Source organism: Cherax quadricarinatus, unplaced genomic scaffold, assembly GCF_038502225.1.
Source record: "Cherax quadricarinatus isolate ZL_2023a unplaced genomic scaffold, ASM3850222v1 Contig26, whole genome shotgun sequence".
NCBI classification, from domain to species: Eukaryota; Metazoa; Arthropoda; class Malacostraca; order Decapoda; family Parastacidae; genus Cherax; species Cherax quadricarinatus.
In genome coordinates, this window is record NW_027195052.1 from 208,899 (window position 1) to 226,969 (window position 18,071).

General features: G+C 36.6%; 1 protein-coding gene across 5 annotated transcripts in view; it reads left to right on the forward strand.

The window, feature by feature from the left end:
• The window catches only part of LOC128692921 (phospholipid phosphatase 3), a 38,962-nt gene that overhangs the window by 18,813 nt on the left and 2,078 nt on the right, over window positions 1-18,071 (forward strand). For 2 of the 5 annotated variants that reach the window (XM_053782255.2, XM_053782251.2), the window contains exons 2-5: window positions 2,062-2,216; window positions 12,981-13,202; window positions 13,348-13,482; window positions 16,316-16,492. In XM_053782255.2, the coding sequence (XP_053638230.1) occupies window positions 2,115-2,216; window positions 12,981-13,202; window positions 13,348-13,482; window positions 16,316-16,492 (636 nt within the window). In that variant the 5' untranslated portion in view covers window positions 2,062-2,114. Of the gene's footprint in view, window positions 1-2,061; window positions 2,217-7,502; window positions 7,655-12,980; window positions 13,203-13,347; window positions 13,483-16,315; window positions 16,493-16,738; window positions 16,879-18,071 lie in introns of all 5 variants that reach the window. The other 3 variants (XM_053782253.2, XM_053782254.2, XM_053782252.2) reach the window with 3 other exon arrangements.

The following is an 18,071-nucleotide window of genomic DNA, read 5'->3' on the forward strand; positions in this document are numbered from 1 at the left end:
TCATTTTTCACTGTTTTACTTGATACACTCTTAATGCTACATCCCACAACCCGTACACCTCGCTTGTGTTTATCTAAGAGTTCATGCTTTAATTCCATGGATATCATACTCTTTTTCTTGTCAGCACTGTCCTTTGCACTTACTTTCTTAGGACCCATGGTTAGAAAAAAGAAATTTGGCAAAATACATAACTGCACAAAATGCGAGCAAAACACAAGAGAAATGCTTCCACAGCAAAGTAAACACACGCACTGCTGATCGCATGTGGTGGCGTTCACTGCACCAACTAGTGGCGGCATTCTGAAGCTTGCTCAATATTATTATTATTATAATGGGGAAGTGCTAAACCCGTAGGATTATACAGCGCCTGTAGGGGGAAGGGGATGGAAGGTATTCAGGCTTAATTTAGGGAACTGAAGCACAGATCCAATTCCCTAGATCAAGAGCCCCTCACCAGCATCAAGGAACCTCCCTTAAGGGGGGAAGCTCGCTCGTAACTCGGATTTTGGCTCGTAACTCAGAGCAAAAAATCGACCAAGTGACGGCTCGCACTCGTTAGTCGAGGTTCAACTGTATTGTCATTAAACATCCTTCCTTAATGTGAAATTACAGTGCCTTTATTTTTCAAAATGATGACTAAAGGTAAACCATTGTATTGTGTACTAGTATACTGATTGCTTTGTATTGCTTAGTATTTCTTGTACACTGAGACCCCAGTATCCACAGGGGATACATTCCAAGGACCTGCCATAGATACCAAAACCATGGATAGTAGCAAACCCTGTATGTAAGTCCTATACATGCCTATTAGGCATTGAAGAACTGCCAGCTTCTCTGCTTGTGCATTATGGGGCTGTGAATGGAGACAAGTGGTTTTTAATACACCTACCATCCGACTTACGACCACTCGACTTACTACTATGTTTTTTATGCCAAATTTCTGGGAAATAAACAACTATTTGTGTTGTACACAGTGTTTATCCTAAACCTTACAGTATAAAATACAGTACTAACAACATAAAAAGTAAAGTAAAACATGAAATACCAAAATAAAACAATAAAATACTCATTACAAAAATGTTTTGTTGATATTCAGTAGTAAAATTCGACTTACGACCATTTTGACTTACGACCGGTTTCTCGGAACCAAACTCGGTCATAAGTCGGATGGTAGGTGTACTTGACGTGCTGTTGGAGTGTGAGCAAAGTAACATTTATGAAGGGATTCAGGGAAACCGGCAGGCCGGACTGGAGTCCTGGAGATGGGAAGTACAGTGCCTGCACTCTGAAGGAGGGGTGTTAATGTTGCAGTTTAAAAACTGTAATGTAAAGCACCCTTCTGGCAAGACAGTGATGGAGTGAATGATGGTGAAAGTTTTTCTTTTTCGGGCCACCCTGCCTTGGTGGGAATCGGCCAGTGTGTTAATAAAAAAAAAAAAAGTTTTCTGGTTACAGTAAGCCATGGATAATTGAAACTGTGGATACTGAATCAGTGAATACGGGGGTTCTGCTGTACTTTCAAATGCTAAAAAATAGCTTTTATTACAATTTATAACCATTATGAATGATTTACCTAAACATGATTCTGTAAAACATTTGACCCACTACATATTTCTAAGTAGAAAATGATTAAAATAGCTTATATTGCAATTGATGTGAGGTCAGACTTTTCAATAACATGACTACCTTGCATGGTTTTATGTTTTGGTCTTACTGGGTATTAAAATATTCGCTTTCAGGCTATTTGTGTTTTTTGTTTGAAATGTATAAGTCTGTCAGTCACCTCTGCTGTACAGTTAAAGCTAGGAAACTGGCAAGTCTTCCATTATTACTTTGCTGGCTTATCTTCTATGACGTGTGTTGACATAATTGAGTAGGTAAAACCACACATTGGAACCTAGACAAATTTTTCATAAAGAATTGTTTTTATATACCGTATATGTTTTTTTCTGCACGATTAATCTTGAAGTTCTTCCGTGTCAAGTGTACATCACAGCTCATGGCATTAGCATTTTAATTTTGAAGCGTTATGTGGAATTTTCAATCATTCTAATTTTTCAGTGGCAGGCTGCATATTTGTGGTGAAGAAAGTGTGGTCTCCATTTGAACGGGGCATGTATTGTGATGACGAGTCAATCCGCTACCCATATACCGATCACGAAACGGTGTCGGACACGGCACTCATGCTTTTTGGGGTGGCCATGCCCGTGGGCTTGGTAAGTTGGGAAGACATTCCACACTTTCAGTCCCAACAGTGGGCTCATCCCAGATTTGAATGTTGAGGTGACTAGTATATGAAAGCAAAATACCACGAATGGTAGTCAGATAAAGTGAGTAGTACTTTATCTTGTAGCTGGTCATGGCTGTGTTGACGATATGCTAGAAGCGGTAGGAAGTGAATCTTGCCTTAATCATTAACAGCAATTCCTGTCTGTGTTTTGACGCCTCATACGGTGTTGACATTTGCTAGTAATGCACAGCCACTTTGCATTAAATAGCATTAGTCATCACCAGTCTACAACTTGCATTCCTGGTCATCCACAGCTGTAATTATATAATCCAAAACTGAATTTTAATTTGGTTTGAGATACTAATGCAATATTTTGATTGATACCACATTAAACTGTAGAGGTTTTAGACTCCATACAGTATTTATATTTTCAAAGAATTAATAAGATGCAATATGGATGACAGGTAATGGATAGAGATAATATCAGGAGCATTAGGACAGTTAGAATTGTATGTCAATAAACAATGTGGATTTCAACCAAAACCAGAATAAGTTTTCCTGCTTTGTATCAATATATGTAGGATTTTAGAAACAAAAACTGTACTATATATTATAGATGTAGGTGAAAAGATTCTTTATAATAAAAATGCATGTGGAGAATCCTCTGTACATTCATAGTGGCCCTTTGGCAGCATTTTAGTTCTCTGATACATGAGACAAACCGCTTAAGTCATGACTTGCGAAAATAAAATGACAATTGTTGTAAACATCTCACTAAGTGAAGGGTTCAAACCCATAGTGAACCAGTCCTAAAACTAGCAGGCCAGTGCATTATTCACTGTACCATGCTGTCTGGCATGGTGCAAACTAGGGTCTGGTGCTCGAGACATACACTGAGAAGCATTTTTAAGTCTTCCTACAACATAAACAAATATATGTAACAATAGCAGCAGTGACATGATTTGCACATCTATCATCTGTAAACTTCTTGCCCTTCTTAAGTTTTCAGATGTCATCTGTTTCTCACCATCAAGGACCTGTAATACCATATCCACTTTGGTGTCCAGAGTGCATAATGCTTTCTCTCATATTTCTCAAAGTACAATTCCTGCTAATTTAGACCTTTTGGAATTCATGTTGTGGTATATCTGTGACTGGTTTCAGGAGTTTTTCTTCGTTGTAGCCTGACCTGGGACTAGGCTTTTCTGTTGACTGCTTGTTCAACCAGGCTGTTTCTGTTGGTGGCTCACTGGTCTACATATCCATCACAACCTGATTGATCTTGTACTTCGTAGGGGTAGCGTTCCAGTTTCCTTTCGAAAAATTCTACACTTGCTACAGAAATCCTTCTGATAGTGTATAAAGTATACAGTTTGCATTGAAGCTGTGGCATACATGTAACTGGTTTCAAGGTCCTTTCTACCTTCTTTGCTGACTGCTTGATCAGCCAGACTGTTTTCTCAAACACTAGGCCACCTTTTCTAAGTGGCTGGGTTTGAGCTCCTGAGTACTGTACATGCCAAATAACCCAGAATCCCATCTTTTTGCCAAAATAGTGTTGAGATTTCTTCTTTCGTCATATTTTGCTGTTGCTTATCACCTGTAACTTGGAATGGATAATAGATGTGTTGTACAGTACTGTAGTTTCGACTGGTGTGGATTTATGCTGCCACTTCTTACACCTAAATGGTGTGACATAGATAATCATAATCACAGCATAAACAAATTCAAGACCATTAGTTGCACTACAGCTAATGGTTTTAAATTTGTATTTACTGTGATTATGATTGCTGTACTATGTCAGTGAATTAGCCATGGTAGCCACTGTTGGTATCAGTGGTAGCAGATAGTTAATTTTGTTGAAAATTGTTCTAGTATGTGCTGTACTTTGTAAATAAATCTGCAGTGTGATTTTGTAAGTTCATCCAAAAGCTATAAAGTGAACTAAGCTTTCCACCCAACCTGTCTTGATAGTGTTGCATGTGATCCTTTTACTGTGAGAATAACATGGTCTCTCTTTTACTCCATTTGGCACAAAATGCTATGAAGTCTCTCAAACTGGGTACTAGAGGTGTCATACTTTTTTTTTCAATGTACCGGCCGTATCCTGCCAAGGCAGAGTGACCTAAAAAAAAAAAAAGAGCGATTTTCATTTTTCTTTTTACATTTAGTAATTTATACAGGAGAAAGGGTTACTAGCCCCTACCTCCCGACATTTTGGTCACCTCTTACGACACGCACGGCTTACAAAGGAAGGACTCTTCTCCGTTGCCCATGGAGAAGGTGTCGTATTAAATTGTCCTTAATACTATATCCTCCTTCAGTTAGCAAACTAACTAAAACAGTTAAGTGGGGGAATTATTGTGCAGTACTTGTTAGTTTAATAAGTAAAACAGGCAATATTATCATATTATATAATATAGTATTGTTCCTTTCACTATTTTTGTTAGAATGTACAGTACATATTAAAATAAAATTTAATTGTTCTACTATATGTTCTTTTGAAAATTGTTACAATAGCAATTTTTATGATTATTATTTTTAAATTATTTAAAAATTTATATCAGCAGTGTCCTTTAATGACACACCTTGGTGAAAGAGGAGCATTAGCAAGCCAGTAGTGTGGAGGCTGAGCATCAACATGCCTTAGTAATTTTGTAATACAGTAGAGCTAAAAGCTGCAGGAAGTGGAAGAAATTCAAGTGCAAGTTGTTTCAGGTGTTTCTAAGTTAAAAAGGAGTTGTTTGTAAGAGAAAATATCTTCCTTCAGGCAACAATACAGCCTCTCCTCACTTAGAGCCGTCCTCGTTTACCGACGACTTGGACTTAGGACGGGCACTTTGACAAGTATGCATGCCTAAATAATGTATATTAGAGCTGACTTCCTCTGTTCTGTTAATTACAATGTACAGTACTTTATAAACATTTAAAAATACACCAGAAATGTCATAAATGGTGCAGAGGTGACATTAAAACAATATCAAAAGTGGATGACACAAACCACTACCATTATTGTATGCTCCTCACCTAGTTATGAATTCGTTTACCAATGTGATCTTAGGAACAGAACTCCGTCGTTAAGTAAGGAGAGGCTGTAGTTGACAGAAGAGAGAGTGAATCAATTGAATAAAAAGACACGCAGATATAACCCTTCATTGTAATGGCATTTTCACATTGATAAAGGTATACACTGTGTTAAAACAATAGTACAATGGATGGCATTGTTTCACACATGTTCATAACTGTAGATCAGCAATTATAAAAATTTAATTGGTTCTTGAGTGACTCATTCATATGTGTGTAAGTTTGTTACTTGGGATATTCATGAATTTGTCTCTCATGTCATGATAGTTTTTCTTTAACATTACTACATCACATGGTGCTTCTTGCTCTGTTATTTTAACATGTACTGTATCTCAAAAGATTAATTTGCTGCCTCTGGGTATGTCTGTCTACGGCCATACATATGGCATCATTTGCTGTAATGAAGGAAGGCAAAAGTATAAGCATTCATTATTGACTTTCTGTTAAGACAAAAGTACCATATTTTCCGGCATATAAGGCATGAGGGTATTACAAGTATTACAACTGTATTACTATAATGAACTGCATGTCCTTTTATAAAGCACCACTTGCCAGTAACCCAAAGCCTACTTTTGACCCCTGACCTTGAGCATATAAGATGCAGGGTGATTTTCCAAGACTTTTCTTGGGGGGGGGGGAGCACATGTTGTATGCCAAAAAAATATGGTGATCATTATCAAAGGGTACTTCATTCTTTTTTGCATTAAATACATAGTTATTTGAATCTATACCTACTTATAATATTGTTTGACTCCCTCTCAATATTATTTTGTTGGTTTTCCTTGGCTAATTAACTTATCATAATATACTTTGTAGATATAATTACCTTTGCTTGGCACCAGGTTTTGATTATGTTTTACGAAATAGTTTTTCCTCATGTTTTTTAATGTACACCATTACAGTAGGGTGTTATATAGGCAGGAAAGCTTATCTGGTAATTTGGAATATTATGCTGCCATGTTATGGTGAAAGCTGTAAAGTGACTCATTGAAATTAAGGCTAGGCTTCTGCCCAGATTTGATGAGTCAGAGATCTAAAGTACAGCAAGTCGTTAGCAAGTGTATGGCCAGATCTCGATTTATTCTCAGGTAATAGCATTTTTCCTGGGAGTTTTCCTTGTTTTACCCTGTAGCCACTTACTCTACTCTCATTTATTCTTGTCTAGATTTGTATGCTCATTAAATTGCCATACTAATAAGCATGTCAGTTACTTACATAATATCTTTGGTATGCTACTAATCATAATACCTGGATTTGGTATGAGTTATAACTATAATAATTAATCCCTTATGCTTCCTCTGCAATATTTTTAGAGTATGTCTTCCCAGCTTTACCAGATATAGGGAGTATCAATAGAGAGAACAAAATATGGTTGCACATGCCTGTGCCTGTGCCAGTGTTCATTTAGGAGTTCGTTTTTTTTTTTTTAAGCTTTGTGATTCCAATTTTTAAAAGCAGGGATTTTAAAACTGTGATAAGAAATGTGCTGCCTTCAGAGCAGTGTGCTTTCTTCCTTTTTTTTTTTTTTTTTTTTATGTTGCTCTCAAGATTGTTAAAGTTTCAGTTGGCCTGTCTTCCCCATTCCTTTCCCTTCCATTCCACTGTTACCACAGTTTATGACAGCTTCCATGATGTGCACAGGTAGATGCTTGATTTGTGACACCAATTTACATCCCATTAATTGTTAATAATGACCCTGGAGTGTAATCCTCTGCTGTGTTGTAATTTTGAATAATCTTTATTTTTTAAATAAAAGATTTTGTAGATGTATTAAAACGTGCTTTAAGGAGTTTAATTTTTTAAGTGTACATGTAACCTTCATTGTGGCATATTGTGTTTTTCAAGTAATGATTACTGTAGGATAAGTAAGGATACCCATTGTTGCTGCTTTTAAAATAAGAGCCAGTTTATTTTGTGCCCTGTTGTTTCTGCCATTCTGGGAAATAGAGGATCACTTTTCACTCTACAACTTATGAAATACAGCAGTAGGACTAACTGGGTTTGCTAGTATAAACAAAGGAGAGGGAGGTATAAGGTAAAAACTAATATGAAGTGATCCCTATGTACAGCTTTGGGCCCCCACACTTTATAGTAGGCGACCAGGAAGGATGCCATGCATGCTGCGGAGCTAGCGATTGTTGCGCTGCCTCACTCATTTTTTGTCCCTTCTGTCCCTCTTGTTTTCCAGTGGCCATCCCTATCCTTCTGTTCTTTCTGTTGGGCAAGCCATATGAGCGTGGGTTTAACTGCGACGACGAAAGCCTGCGTTACCCTTATAAGGACTCCACAGTGAGCACTGGTGTGCTCTATGTGGTGGGCATGTTTCTGCCTGCTATATCGGTAAGTTGGTTGGTTCCCTCTTGGCCCTGCCCACCTTCCTAATTCCCGACACTGTTCATATTTTGAAAATTTGTATGTCTTTGACATGTGCAGTATGCGGGCACATACTGTTCATAAATAGGATAACAGATCATTGTGGTTTTATTAATTTTGCCCTGTAGTACTTGGGAACTGATTCATTATTTAAAAAAAAATGTAGGTGGTGTGTTAAGGCATCTGTAGAAAGAAAAAAGTATCCATGGAGGCAAAAAGGGGAATGAACTAGGGTATAGCAGTACCTACACTTATATGGGTGTGAGGCATTGGCTTTAAACATTTCAACAAGGAGGAGGTCAGTGGCAGTGAAGGAATCATGTTTGAGAGGAGTGTGTGATGTGAATATTATGCAGCATATTCAGAGTGTAGAAATTAGATGACAACAGAGTTATGAAAGGTGTAATTCAGAGAGGTGAAGAAGGGTTGTTGAAGTAGTTTGAGCATTAAGAGATGATGGAGCAGAATAGGATAACCAAAAGGGTTCATAAAAGAAAGAGAGGTAGTTGTCATCCCAGGAAGGGTTGTAGAGAGGGAAAGGTGGTTTGAAGCACCCAGCAGGTTTGTATGACCAGAGTGAGTGGAGACAAGTGGGTGCTATTGGGGAGATTCAAGGAGACCAGTTAGCCAGAGTCCTGGAGGTGGGTAGGGCAGTGCCTGCACTCTGAAGGAGGGGTGGGAATGTTGCAGTTGGAGGGTAATCTGAATTGAGATTCGTAGAATTGTATTGACACAATTTAAAATGAATCACAGAATGGGTGGGACTTGAACCCACAACAAACTAGTCCTAAAACTCCCAGGCCATAATGGATAGCACACTGGCCTGAGAGTTTTATGACTCGCTTGCCATGGGTTCATGCCCCACCCTTTTTGTGATCTGAACTGTAATGTCAGTTCACTTCCGGAAAGACAGCAGTTGAATGAATGAGGATGTACATATATTTTGTATGTGTGCTATTTTTTCTAATTCAGGAAGTTATAAATAAGTGAATAGAAGAACCATATTTATATGATATCAAATAATCCTTTATAATCCTCTTTCCCTGTTTATCTTCATTTTCCTTCTTGTCCTATTGTGTTCCTTCTTGCTGAGACATTCAAACCTCGTTAGCATCACCTAGTGTTCACAATTTGAGAAGGAAAGTAGTGTTACATATCAAAATAAATTTTTTAAAACTATCATTTTTTTATGAGAACTTTAGAAATGCATTCCTTTGTCATTAAACATGAACCAGATTTAACGAGGCTTGATTGTTGTTGTTGTTTATGTAATGAGCACCGCAGCACTCTCGGGCACAGGACTAACTCACCAATCCTGGCTCAGATACCACAAATGTAATAAAGCGCTGCCTTGCCATGGGGCCAAATCCTCAGATGATTTTCATTAAACTGTACTTTCTCAATTAGTTTTTGTTATAGTTACTGTACTACAATCTTATCCAAAACACACATCAGATTCTTACTATAGTATACCTTATAAATATGTGTTTAATTCTCATCTTTGATTTTTCTACTATTACAGCATTCATTTATGAACAGATGGGAGTCTGGAAGGGAGCTCAATTATACTAGGTACAGATGAGGTGTACGGAGATGGAAAATATTATTGTATCTCACAAAGCGCTAAACCTGTGTAGATCATTCAGTACATGGAGTGTTGGAGGCTCGATCCTCCATGTGGTAAATACAGCCCAATCTCTGATCAGTTGGGCAAAAAAAATCAAGGAGATTTTAGAAAAGCGGATCTTGTGTAGCTTAGGTGTGTTGTACATTGTAAGTTGTGGGTGTAAGAGAGGAGAGAATATATAGAAAGATTTATGGTTTGTAGATAAGAAGATAATGGTAAATGAGGTAGATGATAAGATTGGACTTTTCACGGATAAAGGCAGCTAGATGGCAAGATTTTTTTTTTCTTTTTTTTTTGCCAAGTAGATTCACAGCCCAAAGTGCAGAAGTTTGATAAAACTTTTTTTTTTTTTAACATTGCATTTCAGTCTCATACTCAGTGCTTTGAGAATTACTGTGTTCAGGAAGGAAAATTTTTTCTTACTCATCCTGATACAAGTTGTAAAAGGTGTGTAACATACACAGTACATTATGTAAGAAAGAGAATCTGAACACTACTTATCTTGTATGATGTAAATTACCTTAGTGATTGTAGTCCTTGATAATAGTGGATGTAGAATTACTCATACAGTATATAATGAGATCACATGATATCTTTGTGCTTTTTATATAGACTGTGCTGCTGGTAGCTATATTTTTTAGCTACATTTCAGTGGGAAATGGCAGTTTGTATGAAAACAGTTTGTGGTATCTTAATGACCAGGTTCAGTAGCACAAAGTGCAGATGAATATGTTAATTAAATACATGTAGGGTAGAGAACTTTCTTAACGCAAAGTTTTGCTTTTATATAGCAAAACATTGTCGTTTAAGTAGATTCTCGTCTCCTTGCAGTGTTTTGATTAATGTAGCACAGATGGATAGTTTGTCCATACAGGCTTTGGTTGTATCCGACTACTAACTAGTGATGAGCAAGTTGCACCCTGATGTTTGTGAAGCTGGAGAAGCTGCCATTGTAAGGCAATAAAACTGCTGGTTACGTAGCTTGGTTTGTGTTAGCATGTTACTGCATTATGCTATATGTATGCTATCTTTTAACATATATTTGAAAGTGCATGGGTTTGTGTTTCTGTATGTTGTATACTCATACATGTGTACATTTAACACAATTTATGCTTCTGTTCAAAGTGTATTTATTGTACCCTTATAACATTGAAGTAATTGTATATAAAATTTAAGTATTGTATTTAAGATTGCTGTACCACACTGTGATTTAAGTATTGGGGGGAAACTCATTATGGTGCTGGTCTTCCATTATGTCCATGACATATAGCACACTGCAACATCATTGCAGTATTGACTTGCAGTACTGTACATGGAATACATTTATATATTTAGAAAGACAACACGTTAACATGCTGTTATATACTCTTGTGCTCACTCCCTTCTATTCACAAATGCACTCACTTGCACATGTAATAATGTCTAGCAATAAACACTCATGCACACAATAGAGATAGACTTGCACAACGGAAATGTATGTGTTAAAAACATGTGTCTGAGTTAATTACTTCAAAGCATGTTTAAAGAAATTGCAATTAAATGTATTGATATGATCACAGTTTGTTCTGCTTAATACCAGAACATCAAGGCTGCATTAGCAGCACCTTCAGTAAAATTATAAATACAGTTGTCGCTTGAATATCCAACCTGAAGGGATGGGGTGGAAAAATAATTGGGATACCATAAGCAGAATTTTTAGAGGGCTATACAAATTTTGTTAAAATCTAGTGCAATCTGACTCGTAAAAATCCAACTTGCCAATGCATTACTGTACAGTGTTAAACATATTCACAATTCCTCGCCAATTTATAAAAAAGAATATTGTTAAGGGTACATTTACAGCAATTTTGGTAAAACCCAACAGAAAAAACATTCAGTACACTACAGTATTAATTTCTTTACAGTATTTTGTGCTATTTACTTCTTTTTGTTAATTCCATGCTTACAGTATGTTGGTGTATCTGACACTTCCATCAAGATTTGGTTTTAATAGAAAAAATATTGAATTTTTTTTTTCCCAAAATGCCTTTCCGAGCTTAACCCTTTCAGGGTCCGTCCCGTAGATCTACGGCTTTACGTTCAGGGTCCAAACCGTAGATCTACGCCATGAGCTCAGCTCACTCTGATAAACTGTGAGTGGTACATTTGGGCCTAGATATGAGAGAATACATCTATGTGGTATGTGTGCACCACATAAAACAGATCCTGCAGCACACTGTGTATAATGAGAGAAAAAAAATGAAATGATTTTTCGATTAAAACAGCAACTTTGCAGTGTTTTTTCGTATGTTTTTTATAGTTGTATTTGCGATTTCTTGGTCTCATTTGATAGAATGGAAGACATATTACAGAAATAGAGATGATTTTGATTGGTTTTAGCATTGGAAATGGCTTGAAACTGAGCTCAAAGTAGCGGAAATGTTAAATTTTTGCCGATATTCAAGAGTAAACAAACGACCTCACACGTCTAATACACGTCAGCTGGTGGGTCTAATATACATTCACAAATATGGTGATGATATTTATACAATTATTACAGTATTGCATAACAGTAAATCTTCTATTTTTTGGTGTGAATAAAAATTCATTATGTGAATAAAAAATCAAAATGGAATTTATTTGTAAAGCCTCAAAACATAACTAATGAACAGAGGAAATGTTAGTTTAGTGCCAGGAATGCCTACATTGTTCATTCTGGACCCTATTTTGAAATTGGAATATTTTGAACTTTGTGTTAAATTGGCCAAATTAACAATTTCCGATCACTTTATTTTGTAGTTGAAACAGTTGACTTGGCGATTTCTTGTGCTCAGTCGATAGAATAGAAGTAATACTAGTGAAATAGCTAAGAATTTGGTTGATTGGAATAATGTAATTGGCCTAAAATGGGAGTCAAAGTCGGCAAAATAGCCGATTCGTAAATATCGCTGACACATCAAAATTCGCGAGAGCATAATTTCGTCAATTTTCCACCAAATTTCGTACTTTTTGTTTTATTACCTTCACAAAAAGATTCTCTACGATTTCATAAGAAAAAATAACAAATTTTTTTTTTTAAAATTCTTGGACACTGGTGCGTGACTCCAGATTTGGGCCTTGGACCCTGAAAGGGTTAACAGTAAGTGTCTATGGGAAAAAGTATTCATTTACTGTAAAATGCAATTTTCGGTAAATTTCTCTGGAATGCATGCTAGCCTGTAAGAAAAAGATTACTGTAATTTAAAAAAAAAAAAAGCTACATTATTTCATATCCAGATAATTTTGTCACCATCCAATCATCTACTTCCTAGGCAGGTGGTAGGTGATAGAGGGGTCATTATTTGGACCATAAAATGTGTGGTTTATTGCTATGCTGGATAATTAAGGGTTGAATAATCAAGCAACCACTGTAATATGAAAATTGTATCGGTCTCAGTAGTTATTTTGAGGTTATTGTTTGTTGCAAGTAATATATAGTTTTTTTTTTTATGTTCAGAACCCAGTTAAATGCTGTACTGACATTGAGATGCATGAAGTTACAGTATACACAATTATTACCATAAGTGGGTATTGATCTTGCAAAAAATGTGATAAATTTTTGTTGTCGTTAAATATCGACTTGTAGAGAATATTTAACCTGTTCAGATTTAATGTAAATGTTCTCATTTTAACTTTAAACTGGTACAGATGTGCCTCTTGGAGTTGTGGCGGATTCGCAGTGAAGCAGTAGGCAAGCCACTTTTATCATGTAGCCGCAAAACTAGCTCGTGGTTTTGGGCATCATACACTACAGTTGGAACTTTCCTGTTTGGATGTGCCTGCTCACAGCTTTCTACAGATATTGCAAAGTACTCCATTGGACGTTTGAGGCCACACTTTGTCAGCATATGCAAACCTGACTGGTCGAAGGTATTTTTTCTGATGTGTTTGTGACTTAATGTACACTGTAGTATAATGAATTGGATTGATTACTTTCATAATTTTAATTTCCAATTAAGAAATTTGCTGAAACATGTTTCATGAATTGCTGGAATTAAAATGTGTTGTATTTCAGATCAATTGCACTGAGGATTATATTGACCCCATACCCTGTACTACACCAGATGATGATCATAGAATGAAGGAAGCCAGGCTGTCCTTCCCATCTGGACATGCCTCTTTTTCTGCATATACCATGATTTACTTAGTAGTAAGTGCAATCATATAGTATTTAGTAATTATTACTAAATTTGCTACAGTGTATATATATTTATAGGAAGGCCCTGCTTGTGCAGCCAGCAGTAACAGCCTGGTTGATCAGGCTCTGATCCACCATGAGGCCTGGTCACAGACTGGGCTGCAGGGGCACTGACCCCTGGAACTCTCTCCAGGTAAACTCCAGATACAGTAGGTTAGATTCCAGGCTACTGCTGTAAAGCAAAAATTGCTGTAAAGTGAAACAGCCTTCCTTCTTTCTTTCTTTCTTTCTTTCTTTCTTTCTTTCTTTCTTTCTTTCTTTCTTTTGTTCTTTCTTTCTTTCTTTCTTTCTTTTGTTCTTTTCTTTTTTTCCTTTCAAATGCATATAAAAGCCTGATATCATGTTACCACTATCAAGTATTAAGTGAACAATAGAGCTAGGCCTAAAAAAAAATTACATATACAGTACACACATTATTTACCTTAAAATATTTTCATCCTTAGCTTATAGTGAGTGGTGAATATGTTTATTATAGGAAGTCTGAAGAAAGGATATTATTGAAAACCATTGCATTAGCAAAATGACATAAAGTGAAGCACTGTGAAGTAAGTCCCGCATGTATTATTTTTTAACGCACATTGGCCATCCCTACCAAGGTAGGGTGACCCAAAAAAGAAATGCTATTTCACATCATTCACACTATCACTGTCTTACAGGAGGCACACAGACACGACAGTTCAGATGATCCTCCAAACAGCAAATGTCTCCTCTCCTTTAGAGTGCAGGCACTGTGCTTTTCCCTTCCAGGACTCGAGTCTGGCTAACCAGTTTCCCTGAATCCCTTCATAAATGTTAACCTTGCTCACACTCCAACAGCACGTCAAGTTGTAAAAACCACTTGCTTCCACTCCTACCTAACAAGCTGTCACACACTTGGTGGATGTCTAAGCCCCTTGCATATAAAATCTCCTTTACCCCCTCCCTCCAGACTTTATTGTTATTATTATACTATTAGTATTATGAAATAAAATACTAGATACCAAGAGTCTTTTGCCTTAAGAGGGAAATTGACATTTTTTTTTTCTTCAATAAGTCAGCCATCTCCCAGAGAGGCAGGGTGACCCAAAAAGAAAGAAGATCCCCAAGAAAGAAAATACTTTCATCAACATTCAACACTTTCACCTCACTCACACATAATCACTTTTTGCAGAGGCACCCAGATACAACAGTTCAGAAGCATATACAGTGGACCCTCGACTAACGCTATTAATCCGTTCCTGAGAGCTCATCGTTAGTCAAAATTATCGTTAGTCAAGTTAATTTTCCCCATAAGAAATAAAGGAAATCAAATTAATCCGTGTAGGACACCCCAAAGTATGAAAAAAAAATTTGTTTTTACCACATGAAATTTTTTTTTTTTTTTTTCAACAAGTCGGTCGTCTCCCACCGAGGCAGGGTGACCCAAAAAAGAAAGAAAATCCCCAAAAAGAAAATACTTTCATCATCATTCAACACTTTCACCACACTCACACATTATCACTGCTTTTGCAGAGGTGCCCAGAATACAACAGTTTAGAAGCATATATGTATAAAGATACACAACATATCCCTCCAAACTGTCAATATCCCAAACCCCTTTAAAGTGCAGGCATTAAACTTCCCATTTCCAGGACTCAAGTCTGGCTATATAAAAATAACTGGTTTCCCTGAATCCCTTCACTCGATATTACCCTGCTCACACTCCAACAGCTCATCAGATCCCAAATACCATTCGTCTCTATTCACTCATATCAACACGCTCATGCACGCTTGCTGAAAATCCAAACCCCTCGCCCACAAAACCTTCTTTTCCCTACAGATTTATACGCTCTCCATGTCATTCTACTTTGATCCCTTCTCTCTAGATGACCAAACCGCCTCAACAACCCCTCTTCAGCCCTCTGACTAATACTTTTATTAACTCGACACCTCCTAATTTCCACACTCCGAATTTTCTGCATAATATTTACACCACACATTGCCCTTAGACAGGACATCACTACCTCCAGCCATCTCCTTGCTGCAGCATTTACAACCCAAGCTTCACACCCATATAAGAGTGTTGGTACTACTATACTTTCATACATTCCCTTCTTTGCCTCCATAGATAACGTTTTTTGACTCCACATATACCTCAACGCACCACTCACCTTTTTTACCTCATCAATTCTATGATTAACCTCATCCTTCATAAATCCATCCGCCGACACGTCAACTCCCAAGTATCTGAAAACATTCACTTCTTCCATACTCCTTCTCCCCAATTTGATATCCAATTTTTCTTTATCTAAATCATTTGATACCCTCATCACCTTACTCTTCTCTATGTTCACTTTCAACTTTCTACCTTTACACACACTCCCAAACTCATCCACTAACCTTTGCAATTTTTCTTTAGAATCTCCCATAAGCACAGAATCATCAGCAAAAAGTAACTGTGTCAATTCCCATTTTGTATTTGATTCCCCATAATTTAACCCCACCCCTCTCCTGAACACCCTAGCATTTACTTCTTTTACGACCCCATCTATAAATATATTAAACAACCATGGTGACATTACACATCCCTGTCTAAGACCTACTTCTACCGGAAAGTAGTCTCCCTCTCTTCTACACACCCTAACCTGAGCCTCACTATCCTCATAAAAACTCTTTACAGCATTTAGTAACTTACCACCTATTCCATATATTTGCAACATCTGCCACATTGCTCCCCTATCCACTCTATCATATGCCTTTTCTAAATCCATAAATGCAATAAAAACTTACCTATTTTAGTTGTATTGATAGTGAATTTGTATTGCAGATTTATCTTCAAGTACGATTTAAATTGAAAAACCCCAAGTTAGTTCGTCCCTTTCTTCAATTTGTGTGTCTTATGATGACTTTCTACTGCTGCTTGTCACGTATTTCTGACTACAAGCACCATTGGTCAGATGTGCTCTTTGGATTTTTGCTTGGGACAACTGTGGCAGTCCTTATTGTAAGCATTACATTTGATTACTACACATTTCTTTTTGTTTTGCAGTATTTTGTAAATATTCCTAGTTTGGGGTAATATATTTTTGCAGTTGTAATGTGTGGTTAGTTTCCATTAGTTTTCTTCTGTGAAGATTAATGTAATATATTTTAGCATTTTAATTTTTATTGTGAAATGCTTCTCACATTGACCCTGATAGAGACATGAAAATCATTCATCACCTCGTTTTTGCACCACACAACCTTCTAGTCAGTGTATGTGTCGGATCTATTTTGCGGTTGGCGGCATCAGCATAAACATCACCACGAGGTTGCGGAGGCCATGCAGCTGCAGAATTGTAGTCGCTCGTCATCCCCAACCAAGATAGACTTTGTTTAAAGCACCTCAGGGTCAGGGTCAATATATTATTTTTGCCCATATGTCATGTGCTTTTTAATAGATTTGCATTTCATATGTATGTGTGTATTGCTTCATAATTGTTTGTTTTCTTAGTGTGTATTAGTTCTGCATGCATATTAAAATGATATATAATAAGACATTACATATTGTGCCTTTTTGTTTTTAAAGACATTACATAGATTTTTGAATGCAGTAAGAAAATTCTTTATAAAAGAAAGAACATGCAAGCATATTTGCATTGTTGGCCTTATAAAAATTTTCTTTCTGTTTTGTATGGAAATGTATTTACATACATCTGTAATAATGTCTTTCATGTGTGACAAATATTAATTCTCACCAAGAAAATCACTCCTTGCATAAAGCTGCTCATATTAATGTCATACCTCACTCTTGAAGGAATGGTCATACTTTATAAGATAGGTTATGCATGTGATGTAAATTACATGCAGATTATTCTGCATGCTCTAGTACAGTGGCTCTCATATTGGTGCACACACAAATAGGCTTTAAGGGATGCATGGCACTCTGCCAGATCTTACAAAGTGCAAAATATGTAAAGGTGGTGAGAGAGATATGAATATTAGTATTACCTAACCCAGTAGCTACTAGGCAACCAAGTTAGGCTAGGGCAGCAATATAAAAAAGTCGTAATTATCAGAATACAAGCCTATTTTACAAAACGTACCATTGCTGTAGCCTATTTTGTAAAGACTATGTAGCAAGGTTATTGTTAATTAGATTGATGTAAACTAGACTGATATTCTGATAATTAAGATACATTTTCTTAGCAGACTTTTCAATGAAGAGAGTTTTGTAGTCTAATTATGAGGTCTCGGCAGATATAGCTACTACCTAATTATTGGCAAAGCTCATGGGTCTTTTTGCTGCAAGCCTGATCACCAAGTACCAAAATCACACAAAAGTATGGATGTCTGTCCATGCCTTCTTGTAGAGATGCTCAGTCATTTTCATTGCTTATCTCGTATAAGTTTTTTACATTACATATATTTGTAAACATGTTCATTGAAGCATATAATCACTTTTCTATTACTTATATCCATGTTTGTGAAATTGTTCTTAAGGATGGAAATCACATTGGAGTACAAAGTTATTTTTGTTCTATTTGTAATGTTAAATTAAATTAGTTAAAAATCAAATAGAATTTTTAAGTTGATTAATGCCA